Source organism: Oenanthe melanoleuca, chromosome 9, assembly GCF_029582105.1.
Source record: "Oenanthe melanoleuca isolate GR-GAL-2019-014 chromosome 9, OMel1.0, whole genome shotgun sequence".
Classification (NCBI taxonomy): domain Eukaryota; kingdom Metazoa; phylum Chordata; class Aves; order Passeriformes; family Muscicapidae; genus Oenanthe; species Oenanthe melanoleuca.
The window spans coordinates 10131609-10148914 of record NC_079343.1 but is presented as its reverse complement, the minus strand read 5'-3'; the positions used below and the strand labels follow the sequence as shown (position 1 = coordinate 10148914).

General features: G+C 37.7%; 1 protein-coding gene across 14 annotated transcripts in view; it reads left to right on the top strand.

Annotated features, from left to right (window-relative positions):
- TRIP12 (thyroid hormone receptor interactor 12) overlaps window positions 1-13675 on the top strand; it is a 79120-nt gene extending 65445 nt beyond the window's left edge. For all 14 annotated transcript variants that reach the window (XM_056498390.1, XM_056498387.1, XM_056498398.1 and 11 more), the window contains 13 exons: window positions 159-286; window positions 564-715; window positions 1150-1292; window positions 2544-2700; window positions 3669-3767; window positions 4291-4405; window positions 4706-4860; window positions 5373-5537; window positions 6725-6889; window positions 10124-10237; window positions 10989-11083; window positions 11291-11394; window positions 12277-13675. In XM_056498390.1, coding sequence (XP_056354365.1) covers window positions 159-286; window positions 564-715; window positions 1150-1292; window positions 2544-2700; window positions 3669-3767; window positions 4291-4405; window positions 4706-4860; window positions 5373-5537; window positions 6725-6889; window positions 10124-10237; window positions 10989-11083; window positions 11291-11394; window positions 12277-12473 — 1789 coding nt within the window. In that variant the 3' untranslated portion in view covers window positions 12474-13675. The remainder of the gene's footprint in view (window positions 1-158; window positions 287-563; window positions 716-1149; window positions 1293-2543; window positions 2701-3668; window positions 3768-4290; window positions 4406-4705; window positions 4861-5372; window positions 5538-6724; window positions 6890-10123; window positions 10238-10988; window positions 11084-11290; window positions 11395-12276) is intronic.
- Window positions 13676-17306: the final 3631 nt, after the last annotated feature.

Sequence of the window (17306 nt, the reverse complement as noted above, 5' to 3'; positions counted from 1 at the left end):
GCTGGATCATATCTCAGTGCAGTCTTCTTGTCTTTCTGCTTTTAACTGTCATTCAAGTAAAGTTCTGGAAATTTGAGAATTAATAGCTTTAAAAGTGCTTTTGTTTCCCTCTAAGTTAGCATTTCAAAATATAATTTTAACTTCTCTTTACTTTTTAGGTACAAACCTGTGCGAGAGGATGAAGATGGTAATAAGGACTGTGTTGGGGGTAAAAGAGGAAGAGCACAAACTGCTCCCACAAAAACCTCCCCTAGAAATTCTAAAAAACATGATGAATTGTGGCATGGTGAGTGTGGTGCCTTGCTATATGTTAGATTTCCTCTCAGAACTTTCAGTACTTTCACAGTGTTTACTGCCACTACAGCTTCTTTTAAAGCAGGCACAGTATAAAAAATAGCAAACATATGTTTTTAGCTGTATATTGAAACTAAAAGTAAGATACATACTGAGTTGTTTAACTGAACTGTTGTAGTTAAGTGAATGCCATGGTTAATACTGCCTAATAATTTTGGGAAAACTTCAAATTGAATTGTTTTGCTAATGTGTTTTTTTTTCCCTGCTAGATGGTGTATGCCCTTCGGTGTTAAATCCTCTGGAAATTTACCTCATATCTACTCCACCTGAAAATATAACATTTGAAGACCCTTCATTAGATGTTATTCTTCTTTTGAGAGTTTTACATGCTATCAGTCGATACTGGTACTACTTGTATGATGTGAGTAGAGCACTTCTAAAATCAATTTGATGCTTGGTTCAGGACGGAACCATCTGTAACATTTTATATAACCTTTTCCCCATTCACTGCCCCTCAAGAAGACAGAATAATGCAAATACTGCCGTCTTCCCCTACATGTTTCTCTGACTTCTGAGAAGTTGAAGGCTGTAACTTCTTACAGTCAATCTTAATTTCTTTATATTGTGTTGAACACAATATCATGCTTTGTCCTTCCTTAAGTTCAAAGACCAATGTTATTCCTGAAAAGGAAATTACTAAACATCTCCTCAGTCCTTCTTTCATGTCTGAGAGTCTGGATGAATGAAAGTTTTTACTTTCCATGATAAGCAAACTAGAAGCATTAAAAATCTTTTTTAACAGACTGTCTTTCAGCATTTCTGTAACTAGAAATACATTGCTTTTATTTAACACAGAATGCAGTCTGCAAGGAGATAATTCCAACCTCAGAGTTTATCAACAGTAAACTGACAGCAAAAGCAAACAGGCAGCTTCAGGATCCTTTGGTAATTATGACCGGAAACATCCCGACTTGGCTGACAGAACTTGGAAAAACATGGTATGAGCGATTTGCTGTGTAGTATCTCTAATTCCAGTTCAGTAGGAATCTTGGCTGAGCAGCACAGTACATCATCCTTGCAGGACTCTTGAGAGTGCAGAATGTAGTCACAGAAGTCTTGCCAAGTTACATAGTGACACTTGAATGGATGTTCACACTTACATTGCATAGTTTAAATCATATTCTGAGGGGTAGACTGTGCAGAGTTTGGACCACTTCTTACAGGAATTGCTGATCAATCTGAAGGCTTTTCTATTGAAATTTTCTTTATTCAGGTTAAACTGCTTAATAGCATTCTTATCATATCACTGTATTTATCTTGGCATCTTCAGTATGAAAAAAAGGAAGATACATTTATAAGTGATACTGATAAAAGAAGAGATTTTTTTATGAAGCTATATACACAATACTTTGTAGTATCTTGATACAGAGTACAAGCTGTAAAGCTCTTGCACTTGAAAGAGTGAGAAAGAGTTGACGTTCTTGGATTTTTCAGTTATTTAAATTGCAGCAATACTGGTGTGACTTTGAAAATGCATACTGTGAGAAACTGTCTTTTCATTTTAAAAATAAAATCTCTAACTTGCTTCATAAAGAATCCAGGTAACAGATGATGAGCACAAATCTGTAACATCATTTGCTCAATAGAACTGCCTTTTCACTTAATGTCAGTGAAGGACCACACTGTTAATATATACATGCCTTTGAGAATAGTGGAAGTGATAAATTAAAACAGGAATTTTCTCTGGTAGTTTTTCACAGATTATTTAAAATATTTTTTGCAATTGGAATGTAGAATTGGAAGGTAGAATAGTGGTGCTGCTCGAGGCTGGTTCTCATATCTTTCTGCTGCCAAATATGGAAGCCTGAGTTTAAATCTCCAATCTGTTGGATTTACTAATTGTAGAACAGTAGTGAACAAGGAATTATATTCTCTGATGTGAACTTTGCACAGCCAAGGCATTCAAGTATTGTGAAGTTCAAAAGTTATTATTATTCAAGTTACTTTTCGAGTCAATAGTTTCTGGATTTTTTTTTCTACTTCATATATTGCACTTCTCAAAACTCTTACTCGTAATCATTGTAACTAAAACTAAAGTGTTTTCTGGAGGGCTTACTCTGGAGGCTGTTTTCACCACAGAGTGTAATAAAGTACCATTTTCAGATATACTGTATTTGTTGTGTTTTAAACCAAATGCTAGTCAGAGATGCTGCTTGGAACACAGCTCACTAATCCAATGCTCTTCACAGCCCGTTTTTCTTTCCGTTTGATACTCGCCAAATGCTGTTTTATGTGACGGCCTTTGATCGCGATCGAGCCATGCAAAGGCTACTGGATACTAATCCAGAAATCAATCAGTCGGATTCTCAGGATAGCAGAGTGGCACCGCGGCTGGACAGGAAAAAAGTAAGTACATCTTGTTTAAAATGGATTGAAGGATCTATGTATTTTTATATTGCCTTGAAGAATATAATTGTGAGCAAGGCTTATTTGGTTTTTTGGTGGTATAGTGAAGAAGGAGAGGTGAGTTTTGTTCCTGCAGTGCCCCAGCAGAAGGTGCAATGTCTTCTCTGTGCTGGCCGCATGAGGGCAGGAGGGGGCACCCTGACATAGTTTCTGAAACTAAACTCCAACAGCGAACTCAGTTTTAGACTGCAGTAGTGATATTTCCACATACTGGCTTGTAGATCTCTGTTTTGCTCGATTCTCTGAAAGGTTCAAGTAACGCAATTTAGACCCTTAATAAGCAAAAATACTGTACTTGTGTTTGGGGAAGGTGAATCACCTGTCACAACATAATAAAAGTAAGCTGTGACTGTGTTAAATTTGAGGGAGTCTTGGATGTCTGCCTTGAATCTGGAGATACATTATCTTAAAATAAGATCTGCTGTATATGCTATATGATTTTGAATACCTGAGGGCAAAAACAGCAGGAGACATGAGAATTCAAGTTCAAAAAGAATATAGCTGCCCACATGTAGGAATCCCAATGCTGTTAGATTTTTGTTTGGGTTTCAGCATCTTTTTCTTCTCTGCATATTAATTTGAGGTATATAATGTCACATGACAATACTTTGCTATATCATAGTCCTGTTGCCATAGTCTTGACAAGAATAGTACCTATTAGTTATACTGATATAGATGTAAGGCATTATTTTTTCATTTTATATTGAACTCAATAATTCTAAACAGTTTTCATATAGAAGCAAGAATTATTATATCGAAGCATAAGCTTACACATTGTTGAACTGAACTGTGTAATTATTGGCATCGGGTAGAAAAACATGCATAACCAATTTTTGCCTGTTGTAACTACTTTGGGAGCTGGAACTTAAAGCCATAATTTCTCTGCATATAACTTTTCTAATGTGTAGCGCACTGTGAACAGAGATGAGCTGTTGAAACAGGCAGAATCTGTGATGCAGGATCTAGGCAGTTCAAGAGCCATGTTGGAAATCCAGTATGAGAATGAAGTAAGTAATATCAATGCATGCAATTTAACCTCTTTTTACTGAAGATTAATACAAAATAGTTACAGCTTTCCTAAAATGGCTTAATCAGACCCTTTGTCTTTCACATTGCTGATGCTAAAGAATTGTATCCTTTAATTATCCCTAATCCACTTGATAGTGATGTTTAGCTATTAGGAGAAGCTCTTTCGGATCTAAATTTTATAAGCAATTGTAGTCAGCAGAGCTCTTCCATTTTCTCTTGAGCAAACAAGTGTGTGTTTCCTCTGTAATATGATCATTAGGTGGTTAATACTTTTGCTGCACTGTTACTTCCTCTGGTATGTGGTCTTTCTAGCCTGCCTCTGTCATGTTGTAAATGTTCCTGTAGTTAGGTTCTCTAGATGTTTTTTGCCATGCAGTCTTTTTTATAGCAAGTAATGTATAATATTTCTCAGACTAAGTCAAGGTTTTTGTATTCAGATTGACTTAATGGACTTCTCTATCTCATTATCCCTTCTCTCCCCTTACCCTCCATGCCCTGAAGGTTGGCACAGGCCTAGGCCCTACACTAGAGTTCTATGCACTTGTATCTCAGGAACTACAGAGAGCAGACTTAGGCCTTTGGAGGGGAGAAGAAGTGACTTTAGCCAATCCAAAAGGTAATTGCTCTACCACCTAATCTATAAAGATTAGTTAATATTGTATAGATTGGAAGTTGCCTTTAGTTATGTAAAGATCACCTCAGGTTGTGGTCAGATAATGTGCCTGATGGTGTGGATGATGTGCCTTGTGTGTGGGTCTTTGTGGGTTTTGTTGGGGTTTTTGTGTGTGTTTGATTTTGTTGTTTTGTTTTTTTTTTAAAGAAGCTTAGGTTAAGGTTATCTAAATGCCACTTGCATCTTGAAAGAAGCTAGCAGAATAAATACTGAACTCTTTCTTCCTTCTTTCTTCCTTAACAGGAAGCCAGGAAGGTACCAAGTATATTCATAACCTTCAGGGCCTTTTTGCACTTCCTTTTGGTAGAACAGCCAAGCCAGCTCACATTGCAAAAGTTAAAATGAAGTTCCGCTTTCTGGGAAAACTAATGGCCAAGGCAATCATGGACTTCAGACTGGTGAGAATGAAATTGAAAATCAGTTCTGAAGGGGTCACATAAAAATACTAGTTCTGACTGTTGAGGGATAAAAGCATTAAGAGTTAAATGGTATTACTTTCAGCTGTGGAAGTAAGGGCAATCTGAGGGTGGGGCAGGGAGAGGATGAGCATGCAGCTGAACTTCTGTGGGGAGAAAAGGGTAATACATGTTCAAGATCTTTACACCTTTTGAGACCACAGAGTAGAGAGGAAAAGCCATAATCTGTGTGTTGCAATCTCTTTCCAGTGTTCTATCAAGAATGTTTTGGGCTCATTGTTACTCCAGCTGCTGATTGCTTTAACGTATATGCACTGGGCAGTCACTTGGGTTTTCTTGACTGTAAATTTCTGAGGCAAAAACACTAGGACATGGTGTTTTGTTGTGTGCCAGAACTGAGATAGAATTGTAAATCTGGTCAAGAGATGAAGTAGTAAAAGATACACTTTTGGAAGACAATTCAGTTCTAAACAGTTCAGTGCTTTGCTTTCCAGGTGGACCTCCCTCTTGGACTTCCTTTTTATAAGTGGATGCTGCGACAGGAAACTTCCTTGACGTCACATGACTTGTTCAGTATTGATCCAGTAGTAGCTAAATCAATATATCACCTTGAAGATATCGTAAGACAAAAGAAAAGACTTGAACAGGATAAAACTCAGGTGGGAAAGTAACTCTAAGAACAGAAGAGTGCATCTTTACATGTTTGGATTTTATGAAACAGCAGTAATTCATAACATAGGGCTTAAAACTGATTGCAGTAGTGATTACTTAGTTTTTACAATGTTTTTAGATCAGTGGTAATTATAAACTGGTGGTAATTATAAAACAGTCTTTTTGAAGTCTAGCACAAGAAATTCATTATGGGATTCTTTGTGATTAAACACAGTCTAGAAATGTCTAAAGCTGCCAGGTGTTTGCCGAACTTCTTTTGGTTCACTTTAAAAAGACTGACTTGAATATCAGAGGGAAAAAAATCTATCCTTGCTTCTTGAATGGTCAAAAGTTTGGCTTTTTAACGAGTTGGTTTAATCAAAATTGGAGGTTTTCATAGAAGTGCCTTTTATGTAGGATTGGATTTTTTTCCCCACTGAAGAGCTGTATACAGAATTGAAGTGAACTGTCATCATGCATGAGCATGCAGGTTCTTTCAGATGTACAGTAATTTTTCAAGGATATCTACTGTTGGCTGAAAATAACACAGTTCACTGTGGCACTAGTGATAAAAGGTTTTTGGCATACATACTTTTTCTAGCATCCAGTGTTAATAGATGGCAGGAAGTAATAACCTAATTTATACTCTTTAATACATCTGCTTTGTTCCTAGTGAAAGTATTGCAAGCTTGTGGGTCTTTGTTCCTCTTTACCTCATTGTCTCACTCTCTCTCCTTGGTCACAGCTCTTAAGTTCCCAAGAATTTGAAAAACCTGGTGGATAAAAGCTGAAAAATGTCAGTATGCATGCCAGATATGAATGCTGTTAACTGTTCTAAAGGAAAAACAGCCTCTGAGCCGTAGCATATTTCACATTTCCTTTTCTTGTACTATTTTCTAGATAGTTTGTTTTTCTGGTATATTAAGTAATTCCAAAACTGCTAGGAAAAAAGTGTACTCTTGTCATCTTTGCAGTTTATCCATGAAGTTCTTCATCTGCTTTGTCTTGGTTTACTGTTATGTAAAAAAACTCCAGAAGCAGAGAGAGAGAAGAAGCAGGAGAGCTGTTGTAACCATGTTAATGGTCATGGTCTTACAGAAATGTCTGATTAGTCAAAGCTGCTTTAGAAGTCATAACTTCGGATAAGTTTATTTGAATTAATTGTTCTCATTGGTTTTGACTTCCAATTTTTTAGACCAAAGAAAGTCTACAGTACGCACTGGAGGCTCTGACTATGAATGGCTGCTCAGTGGAAGATCTAGGGCTGGACTTCACACTTCCTGGCTTTCCCAATATAGAGCTGAAGAAAGGGGGAAAAGATACACCGGTCACTATCCACAATTTAGAGGAGTATCTCAGAGTATGTAAAAGCAAACCTATGGCTAAAATTCTCTTTTCTTGCTCCCAGGTAGTTTGTTTCTATATATATATAATTTCAGTTCATTCTCATGAACTAGGCAAGACGATAATTTTCCTACTTATGACTTCTCTTCTGTACTAGTTTATTACTACAGTGAAAGTGTTAGAATCTAATTGCACCTGACTTGAAAATTGTGTGGTACAAAAAGTCTGATTTATATGTAATGAAGTCATCAAAAGTCCAGCTTCTTGGAGAAAAGGTATTGTAAGTAGTTATGATAATACATTTTTTAGGAAGTGGTTCAGCAAATAATTTAGCAATACTGATGTTGCATCTGCTACCAGTGGCCTTCGATCTGCTGTAAGAGTAATTTTTTTGGGCTTGGACTTAAAAAAAATATCAGCGGTTAAGTCAAAATTAAAGGATTAGTTTTTTGTCCAAAAAGCCAAAACCAAACCAACAAAAAACCCAAGGAAAACCAAGTCAGTCAACCAAAGGACCCCAAACCTTAAAAAGAATAAATTAGGAAAAGAGAAAACATTGCCAGAATAAATTGAAAGTACAGCTGTGTATTGATTGATTCCTATGGCGAAAGGGACATAGAAAAAACAGAAGGTTGATACTGCTGAACAAAGGTAGGAAGCTGTTTCTGTCTAAGGAAGTGATAAAGGGAATTGGTTAAAAACAGCTTGAAAAAGAGATGAAGAAAGACAGGAAGAATGCAGTGTCCCATGAAGTTGAGTGGGATGGAGGGGAGGATCACTATTTCAGTTACTAAATAATGCAGTTCCTGACAGGTTAGGTACTGCCAGTTTCACTTTGAGTGTTAAATTTTGAAGCACTGATCAGAAACACATCTGATGTTTTGGTAGAAACTATTTAATAAGGGTCATGTAAATCCCTGTCGGCTGAGAATTTTTGCAAAGGCGTTCCATAATCATTACAAGCAAATATTGAGCAGTTTTTATTCACCTTACAGTGCCAAACTCCTACCTATCCACTTCTCATGTATTTATTTGTTAAAAGTAAATTCTGCTAGTCAAGAATCGCTTACAAAATTAAATATATTTAAATTTAATGCTCTTTGCAGACCTGACAGAGGAGCAATAAAAATTTCCACAGTTTATTAGAAACAGAATTTGCGGTCTCTTTTTACTGAGTAATGTTGCATTCAAGCATTTCCAGTCTGATTTCTGTGGTTTGTCTTTTCTTTTTTCTTCCCTAAGTAATTTGTATCAGATATGCGACACTGAGAAAGGCTTACAGATGGCTCGGATATCCTGTAGTTGTCCTGCTTCTGGCTTCTGACATTGTAAAGGAAAAGGAGATTACAATAGAAAACTTGCTGTCCTCTTGCTAAAGACTTTTGGAGCTATTTTCTTAAAGGATCACTCTGCAGTTTTTCCTATCTTTGTTTTTATAGCTTTATAGACTTGATGTGAAGGAAAAGGTTTTGGTTGTCTCCATCATAAGTATGATGAATTGTATTTTAGAAACAGTGTTCAATTGATCAGCTGGCCTCTAGAGCACTCCTTGGGTCAGCTACACTGCTCTTGAATGTGTTATTCTCATTAAAATCTTGTATGAAGATTAACATGAAAAGTAGTTTATAAAGCTGGAATATCCTTTTGATATATATGCTTCCCTCTACCTCCCTGCTTTCCCCCAAAGACAGTTCCCACAGGAGCTGCCTTTATCAGAAAGTAGAACTGCTTCAATTACCAATGTAGTGAAAGACTTTATTCTCTTTTTTTTTTTTGTCTCTTATTTCCTCTTCTCCCCTGTGTTAAAAAGAGGCCACCTTACTTGTTCTAGATTTGTGAACAAAAAGGTTCAGTAGTGTAGATTTTTGTCTAGCAATTTGATCTTCTCTTTGAATCTGCAAGAATACAGTGCAGCTTAATTATGCCACATGCTCTTGATCATAAAAAGTAATCACAATTGTAGGTAAGCAACTGCTGTTACAATAGCCATAGACTATTACGTGTTGCAGAAGAGTTTTTTGTGCTCCTAGTGCTTGCTACCTTCCTCTTCATTATTAAAACTGGTTTGTGAAAGTAGTGCAGTATATCTCACAGGAAATTCAATTCCTGACTATTCTATCGGAAAACTATCAGCAGATCCTAATGATCTTTTGTGTCTTGAGAGTTTTCTGGAACCAGTAGCTCTTCAGTTATTGAGATAGGGTTAAATACTTGCTTCAGGACTCCAGCAGGATCTATGAACTTCTTAATCCTATTCAGATGCATCCATAGATTACTTTAATCAGCACCACAGGCCAGAGCTTTTAAGATATTTTAAATTAGTAGTTATGTGTTGACAACACATCTTTTCCAACCAGCTCTTGTTTCCTCCTGGAGTTGAGGATATCCAAGGCAAGTATAATCATTAATAGCACTGAATGACAAAATAATCTGAACTTGGCCTGCTGTCTGCCATGTAAAGTATCTTAATTTAATCTTTATTTAAAATAACTCTGGTCTCATTTGGGTCGTATTCTCTTCCTTCCCCCCACTGACTGTTGTTTCAGTATGTGCTGTCTGCTTTGGAAGTTAATTTAATGTTGAGGGGGTAACTACAGATACAAACCAGAAGTTACCCTCAAAAAGCCTAGATTAGTGTCTTACTGTCTTTTGCATTATGATTCTTAACCATATTCCAGTAACTTGAAATGAAGTTACTACTTTTGTTCCTATGTATTCTCATACTATTAAGCTATGGAATATATCAAATGGGCTAGAGTTACTTTTTTTTAACTTAATATTAGAATAGGGACCCATATATTTCCATGGGGGAAATTAATATGATACTGCCAATGATGCCCTGTGGATTTCTGCTTCAGGTGCTGCATTTTAAGTGGTGTAGAAAGAGAACACCTAGGTAAGGCTTCTAAAAATAACAAATGTTCAGATTTACTTTAAATTATTCTGTTAAATAGTTCAGTTTAACCAACTATTCAGAGTTCTGTTTGTTTTGTTAAAAGCAAAGGCAAATGAGTTGTTTAAATTCTGCAAAATATTCATGTTAAGGGTAACCTAAATTATTAAGGCAGAATGAGGCAAGATTGTAGAGCAGCTCCATGACTCAGTGTGCTCCCTGTGGTAACTCCAGTGAGCATATGGCTGGGCTGCTGGAGTTTGGCTTCTGCAGTTGTACTCTTTTGTACTGTAATGGTAGCATATTTCCTTTCTTCAATTGCTTTCTTAATTTTTATTTTTTTTGCTTTCCCTGCAGTTGGTTATATTCTGGGCACTAAATGAAGGTGTTGCCAGACAGTTTGACTCCTTCAGAGATGGATTTGAGTCGGTGTTCCCCCTCAGTCATCTTCAGTACTTCTATCCTGAGGAGGTTGGTGACAGTGTTTTTGCTGCTGTTTTGCACCTTTATGTGCATGTATGGGCAGTCTTAACCTGGGTGCAGGGCACTTGTGACAGTCTGACATTTCTGGTGAAGGTTAGTAAAACTGAGTGTCCCTGAAATTCCACACTTAACTCTTAAAGATTTCTCTGTTCAGTAGTCACTTATTTAATGCTTTTATTATGAGCTGCTCCATTTTCTTTAAATTGTGTGTACCCAGCTTTTCTAAGAAGTGCTTTAATTTATGTATCATACTTAATTTCTCCATGGAGTACACTTAATTCCTTGTATTCTCAAGTCCTCTGAATAGCTGTAGATAGATGTGGACAGTACCTGTATCTTCTATTAAAACAATAAAACAAGTCAACTCTTCAGCAAAGCTGCAGACAATAAGAAGAGATTCAGATGAAGGGGTAAAGGACAGTTGGTCTTGCTTTATTCTCACCACCACCATATCAATTTCCTTATAAAGTGCTCAGCAGTCTTAAGTGGACTGAATTGAGTCACAATTATGGTTCTCTGGACTAGAAGAGAGACTATTTTATTCTTCTTCAAGAGGGTCTGTTTGAAGACTGTACTTTGAGGGGTTTTGTTTACCTTTATGAACTCCGTCTTTTGACTTTAGGAACAAACATTAAAGAACACTTTGAAACAGAGTGTTAGCCAAGCCTTTGTGGTGCTCCTGTGTTCCTGATGCTTTGCAAGGCAAAGTGGAACATTTACTCCTTGTTTAATTTTACAGTTGGAGCAGCTCTTGTGTGGCAGCAAGACAGACACTTGGGATGCAAAGACTTTAATGGAATGTTGCAGGCCTGATCACGGTTATACACATGACAGGTAATATCACGTTGGTCTTGATAAACAAACAAAAAACCAAAACAGTAGAAAATACTTTCTTGAAATAATTTTCATACATTGTTATTTAAGCTAAAGGAATTATATGGCATTTATTTGAAAGTGTTCATACTGTGCTGAATATGAATCTGATTCAATTATTTTAACTGGAAACAAAATAATACTGTCTTGATTCTTTTCCCTCCTCAGTCGAGCGGTGAAGTATCTCTTTGAAATTCTCAGTAGTTTTGATAGTGAGCAGCAAAGACTGTTTCTTCAGTTTGTGACAGGCAGCCCCAGACTGCCTGTAGGAGGTAAGTTTTCCTTACTGTATATTGCTTTGGATGAAATCACTGTTATTGATATATTTCTGAATAAGATGATTACTTCAGTATAGGAAGAAATTTCTTAACTTCTGTATTTGAGAGATTCGTACTAGTTTAACATTTCTAATTTCAGAAGTGGCTGGGCAGACTTCAGGTATAATTCTCTTAATCTTTGTGTTGATCTCATGACACTTCCTAAAGTTGACTATCCAGGTTTAAATTGTTTAAATCTTATTTAATTTTTCCCCCATCTAATTTCAGCCTTTAGGTAAGAGACAATGCAGTAAACAGAGGAACTTGCTGTCTTTGCTAGGGACTGTTGTAGAACATACATTTTACTGTATTCTCAGCTGAGTGCTTTGCAGGTCAAAACAGAATTCCTGCATGTGTTCCAGTATTTATGTTCTTTGGGATTTGGGGGAAAGACTTGATTATTCTTTTGTTCTTAAGCATATTTTGAGAGCTCTTCTATGGAGACATGGTGCAGACACACTTGCGTGTTAGGAATATAGAAATAATAGCTGGAGTAATAATAATCAGGTACTAGAGTCATAGATGATTCCTGAAAATCTTAAATATGTGTGAAGCCAACAAACGTAAAAATATTATGATTGGAATAGAGTTTTATACATAGAGAACGCAATTAAAAGGCGATTCATCCAACTTATTCCTGTACTTTAAATTCATCTGCAAGCATGATTTTGGGTTTTCTTATCTTGTGCAGCTTTATAAGGCCATAGTCTGAACTGCTAAAGGTATCCAGGAAGTAAGTTGTGCAATGCATGCTCCTGTCACTGTGGGCATGTCTGCAGTCAGCTGTGGGTGTTCAGGAGCAGCAGACTTATTCTGAGTGTCTTTTCTCATTACTAGGTTTTCGAAGTTTGAATCCTCCCTTGACGATTGTACGGAAGACATTTGAGTCCACAGAGAATCCCGATGATTTCTTACCCTCAGTAATGACTTGTGTGAACTATCTCAAATTGCCGGACTATTCAACTATTGAGATAATGCGTGAAAAACTCTTGATAGCTGCAAGAGAAGGGCAGCAGTCATTCCATCTTTCCTGATCACAATGAAAAATGCAATGTCTGCCTGTTACAGCAAAAGAGAAACTCATGATTCTTTTCTAAATATATCACCTGAGTCAAGGAAACGTGTTACGCCTTCTTGTTGTAGAAAAACGGCTTGCAGATTATAAACAAAGACACTTGGTTGATATTCATTAAAAGCCCCTATGGACTTAAAGTGATCAGGCCCTAAAAGTTGTTGTGACAAGGTTTCTTTAGCAAGTTCTTGTTTAAATTATCATTTATTTGATGAGTGAAGTTTTTAACTTGCTTTGCTGTGTGAAATTTAAAAAGGGATGTTTTTCCAGGCTGGAACAATAAATGTCGCTGTGCAGTTTAATACTGGGCTGTGTGTATCCATCTAGCTAAGTCTGAAGTTTTTCCTCCAAAGACAACTTTTGTACATAAGTACAGAAATTAAAATACACCATGTATTTGACGAATCTAGTTTAGTAGACTAGTTCTGTGTACCCTCACCTGCCTCTAATTTTACCCATTCTCATGTATTGTCTGATGTGCAATTCACTTGGTTCTTTTTGTGTGCAACATTCAACAATTGTTATGTTTTGGTTAGCATGGACATTTAACTGCTCCATGCCTCTTTCTCTGATTAAGATAATTTAAATTTTACTGAAATCAAATATATATTGTCAATATAATTCAGCCTTTGTAATTAGGTAGAACCTTTCTTATAGCATAGTTTTACTGTAGTAGTAGGATATAATGGCGACAGTTGTTACCAGAGCGCTCCAGAGCTGTTTACACAGTGATTCAAGCAGCAAAAGCCTCATACTGGAGGCAGGGAAGAATTATTTCTTTCATGTAGTTGAAGTCCCAACAGCTTGGGCTGGCCAATATGTAATGTGGTAAGGCCCAGAGCATTTCGAATTGATGTAAAGTTTTTTAAAAGACAAATTAGCCGTTTCATTCCCTGTTTGAGTAAACCGTTTTCCTATTCTTGATCTAAGTTCCTGGCTAATTTTGTAGCTTTTTCTCTTTTTTTTTTTTTTTTTTTTTTTTTTTTTTTTTCCCCCCAGTGCTAGCTTGGAACAAGCAGTTCAGCCTTTGTCTTTTGACACAGATAAAGCACCTGTAAGCAATGCTCTGTCCAACTGTTTTATGTGCTGATTTCTCAAATCTGCAATAACTTACTTCATCAGGTTAATGTTTTTACCTGAATATAAATAAAAAAGTTTGCTTCACCTTTTTGTTCATAGTTTTGTACTGTATGCCTAAAGCTCAATTGTGTAAATTGCTGTAACGCAAGTAAATCATCCTAAATCTACTTGGCTAACAGCCTGCAACTTGTGGATGATTTACTACTAAAACAAGACCTTTTAAGACCTCCAACTTAGAGGGAATCTTTTTTCCTTTCTATGCGTTCAAAAACGGGCAATTACAAATATTCCTGAGATGTACCTGCTGCATAGGTAACCTTTATGAAAATGTGATAGTTAATTACTTTTATTCAACTTTGAGAAATCAAAATGCCTTTCAGTGCTTAGAAATTGTTAAATTCTGGCTAATCAGGCTAGTTATTTCCCCTAAACTAACAAGTTTTCTTTTATCCAGCTGAAGAACTCGTACTTCCAGAACACGTAACGGACATTCTTCCGGTGAACATTCACAGAATTCCTGTGCTTGCTCAGACCAGTGCCACTGAAATGTAATACAGACCTGTCATGAGCATGAGTAGAATGTGAAATCCTTGCACAAAGAACCTGATAACTGAACAGTTTTTTATTACCGTATTAAACCTGACTGAAGGCGCTTCACCCTGTGCATACAATAATGGTAGCGCGCAGTGCGGCATAGTTTGTATCCAACTTCAAGGCAGTGTTTAAACTATGGACTGGTGTTTCAATTGTTCTGATAACTTGATCAAACTGAGCACAAACAAGTGTTTATAGTGTGTGGATAGCAATTTGTTCATTTTTTAAGGTTCTATATTTTAAAAAAAAACTGACTTGTGTAAAAAAAAAAAAAGAAAAAAGCTAATATTTTGTATTAAAATATCATGTGTATTGATACTTTTTTTACCCATGTTGTCTCCCTCTAGAATCTGGCTTTCATTGACTTGGAAATTTTGAGGAGCTTTCAGATTTGGTAGTGTAACTTTCTGTAACTGTTTCAGTGGGAAAATAAGTTGATTGCCTGTGTAAAAAGGAAGGAGAAAACAAGTACCTGTGCTGGTGTGATTTTGGTTTTTCTGGCTACTATTTTCAGCGCAGACTGAGGTTTTAGTTTGCCTGAAAAGTGAATTAAACCCTTTTGAGTGACACTTTTTTTCCCTGCCAAGGGCAGCTTTTAGCATGTTAGGAGAGCAGTCTGGCTTACAAGGTAAAGATAGTAAATTACAAGAATAAACTGAAAAGTCTCATTTTGCATGACTGCAGTATTGTCCTGCAAACAAATATGTATATCTAAGTGTAGTTCAGAAAGAGTGGAGGGGTGGTACAAAATCTTAGGGATTCCTCGTTTTCAGGAGTTTTGGATTAAGGGAAAAGTTCACTAAAATCAATCCATGGGTGTTTGTAGTCATCACAGTACTGCACTGCATTGTATACCTTTATAAGGTATAATAAAAGGTACAACCAGAAGTCTTGCCTTTAAAATAGGTGCTTTTTTAGCATAGCAAGTTCAATGTGTTTTAGATAACACCAACAGTTACTATTTCGGATGAGTTTCATGTCCTGTATTAACAAGAGCAGCAAAAAAATCATTCATGGATGAAAGAGCCATCCAGGCACTGATAACTGCTACTGAGCCTGTGCAATATTTGTTACTGTTGTTGTTAGATGTTGGCTTTTTACCAAAATCTCTTGTTTAGGGAACACTTTAGCATCCCATCTGATGTGAATTAGGGCTTCTTCATGTCCTCTAGGAAAGTGCACAAGAATTAATTCCGATAATTTGTGAAGTCCCCGTGCCCACTGCCAGACTTAATCAGATACTCAAATTTCCATATGCAGACTCCTTGCATAATTGAATTGTCCAGATTCTTCTTCCTCCTTTCCCTTCAACCATGTGTTTTATTTTCTTCTATCTCCTTTCACTTACTGAGCTCCTCTGATGAGAAGGTGGGTGCCTAAGGGCAGGGACTGGTAAAGTTCCAGGTGCCTGTCACACTTGTGCCCTCTCATCTGGCCCCTGCTGGAGGTAGGTCTGTTATCTGTGGAGTTTCTGGGCCCTGGCCCCCCTGTCTTCATATGAATAGTGCCAGTTCCCATGCGCTGGGCAGCCTGTACTCAGCAGAGCCAGCAAATAAGGGCATACCTGACATGAGAGAGAATGCCATGGTTTCAAAATGAATGTGCCTTCCCCAAGCCAAAACTTAGCTATAGCTAAAGCTGTTGGCAGAATGGAGAAGAATGAAAAGCCTTGCTGAAATGGATTCTGGAAATGCTGAAATTCGAAGGGGAGGTATCATCTGCCAATAGGTGAGCCTTTTCAGGGCTTGCCCTGTCTTTCTCCTACTTTCCTGGTCTCTTGATTGCTTGAACTGGAAAACATCTGTGCTATGTGACTTGTTCCTGTGATCCTGCAGGAACTTCCCACTCTGTGTTCCCAGCGTGCCGTATTTCTCCCACTGCATGGTGTTTTTAGGAGCTTTTCTCAGGAGAGTGAGTGCAGTTGCCCCAAGAGTAGGAGTGGTTACCCCAGCCCAGTGCAGAAGCACAAGCTGCACAGGCAGGGCTTGATCTGAGCTTTGGTGCCTGTTGGTACAGCAGATGGGGGAGCATTCCATCCTCTGCTGCCTGTGACGGACAGCAAATGGCTCAAGGAATGACTGATGCCTCTAGAGGAATACCATGTCCTTGTCTCCCAGTACTGAAATGTACCTGTATTAATCAGGTATGAGGCTGCTTTGTGGGCAGAGGGAGGAACAGATCCTGGGTCTCATCCTTTCCTGTGTGCATCTGGGGACTAGTGATGTCTCGGGCTGTAAGCAGAATTAAGCAGAGGGAGAATAGTTAAGACACATCTGGTATTTTCAAGGCACTAGATTGAAGTTTCTGATGGCTCCAGATCTAGTTTGGCAGCAGTTTCTGGAAAGCTGGCTCAAAGAGGAAAAAAGAAAAGACCAAAGTGCTGCACAAACTCAAAATCCCAAACTACCCTAAAAGCTGTAACAGCAGTCATGAAAGCCCCTCTCCCAAACACCCTCCACAAAGGAGGGAGGAGTTCTTGGGTCCTGTGATACTTTCCCATATGGAGAACACTGAGCAGTTCAAGCTGAGAGCAGTATGTTGGGGTAAAGCAGCATGTGGACTGTGGGTTTGGTCTTGTCTTTCTCTGTCATATTTCCTTTCCCTTTAGAATTAGGGTTGCCAAATCCCCATAAAACAAGTAGATGAGCCTGGGGGGAGATTGTGGGACAGCAACCACCCTGCCCTCTTGCCTGAGAACAGGAAGAGGTGGAAGGAGGTGTTTCCCTTTGTGAAATGTAACCTTCCACGCTAAAAGCCAGGGTAGGTTCAGGCTGTGAAGATAGATGTACTGCAGTTTTCCCAACAGCTATTTCCCAAGTTATTTTACTTTTTAGCTGCTATCCAAGGTGTTCTAGGCTAAATATAGGCCTGATGTGACTGCAGCTCGGCTGTTCTTGAGAGTTCCTGCATACAGAAACCTCTTTGGCAGGCAGGGCAATACAAGAACTGATCTAGAAATAGCCAATCTAAGAGGTGGCGTTTTATTTCGCAGTCTCAGCTTCTAGCCCTTTCTGCAGATTATTGCTTCAATGTATCAAAACTGTCAAGACATTGGCTAAACAGTGAAAATTTGCTATCTGATTACTTTTTTCCCATACTCTCTGCTATGCTTCTCAGGGAA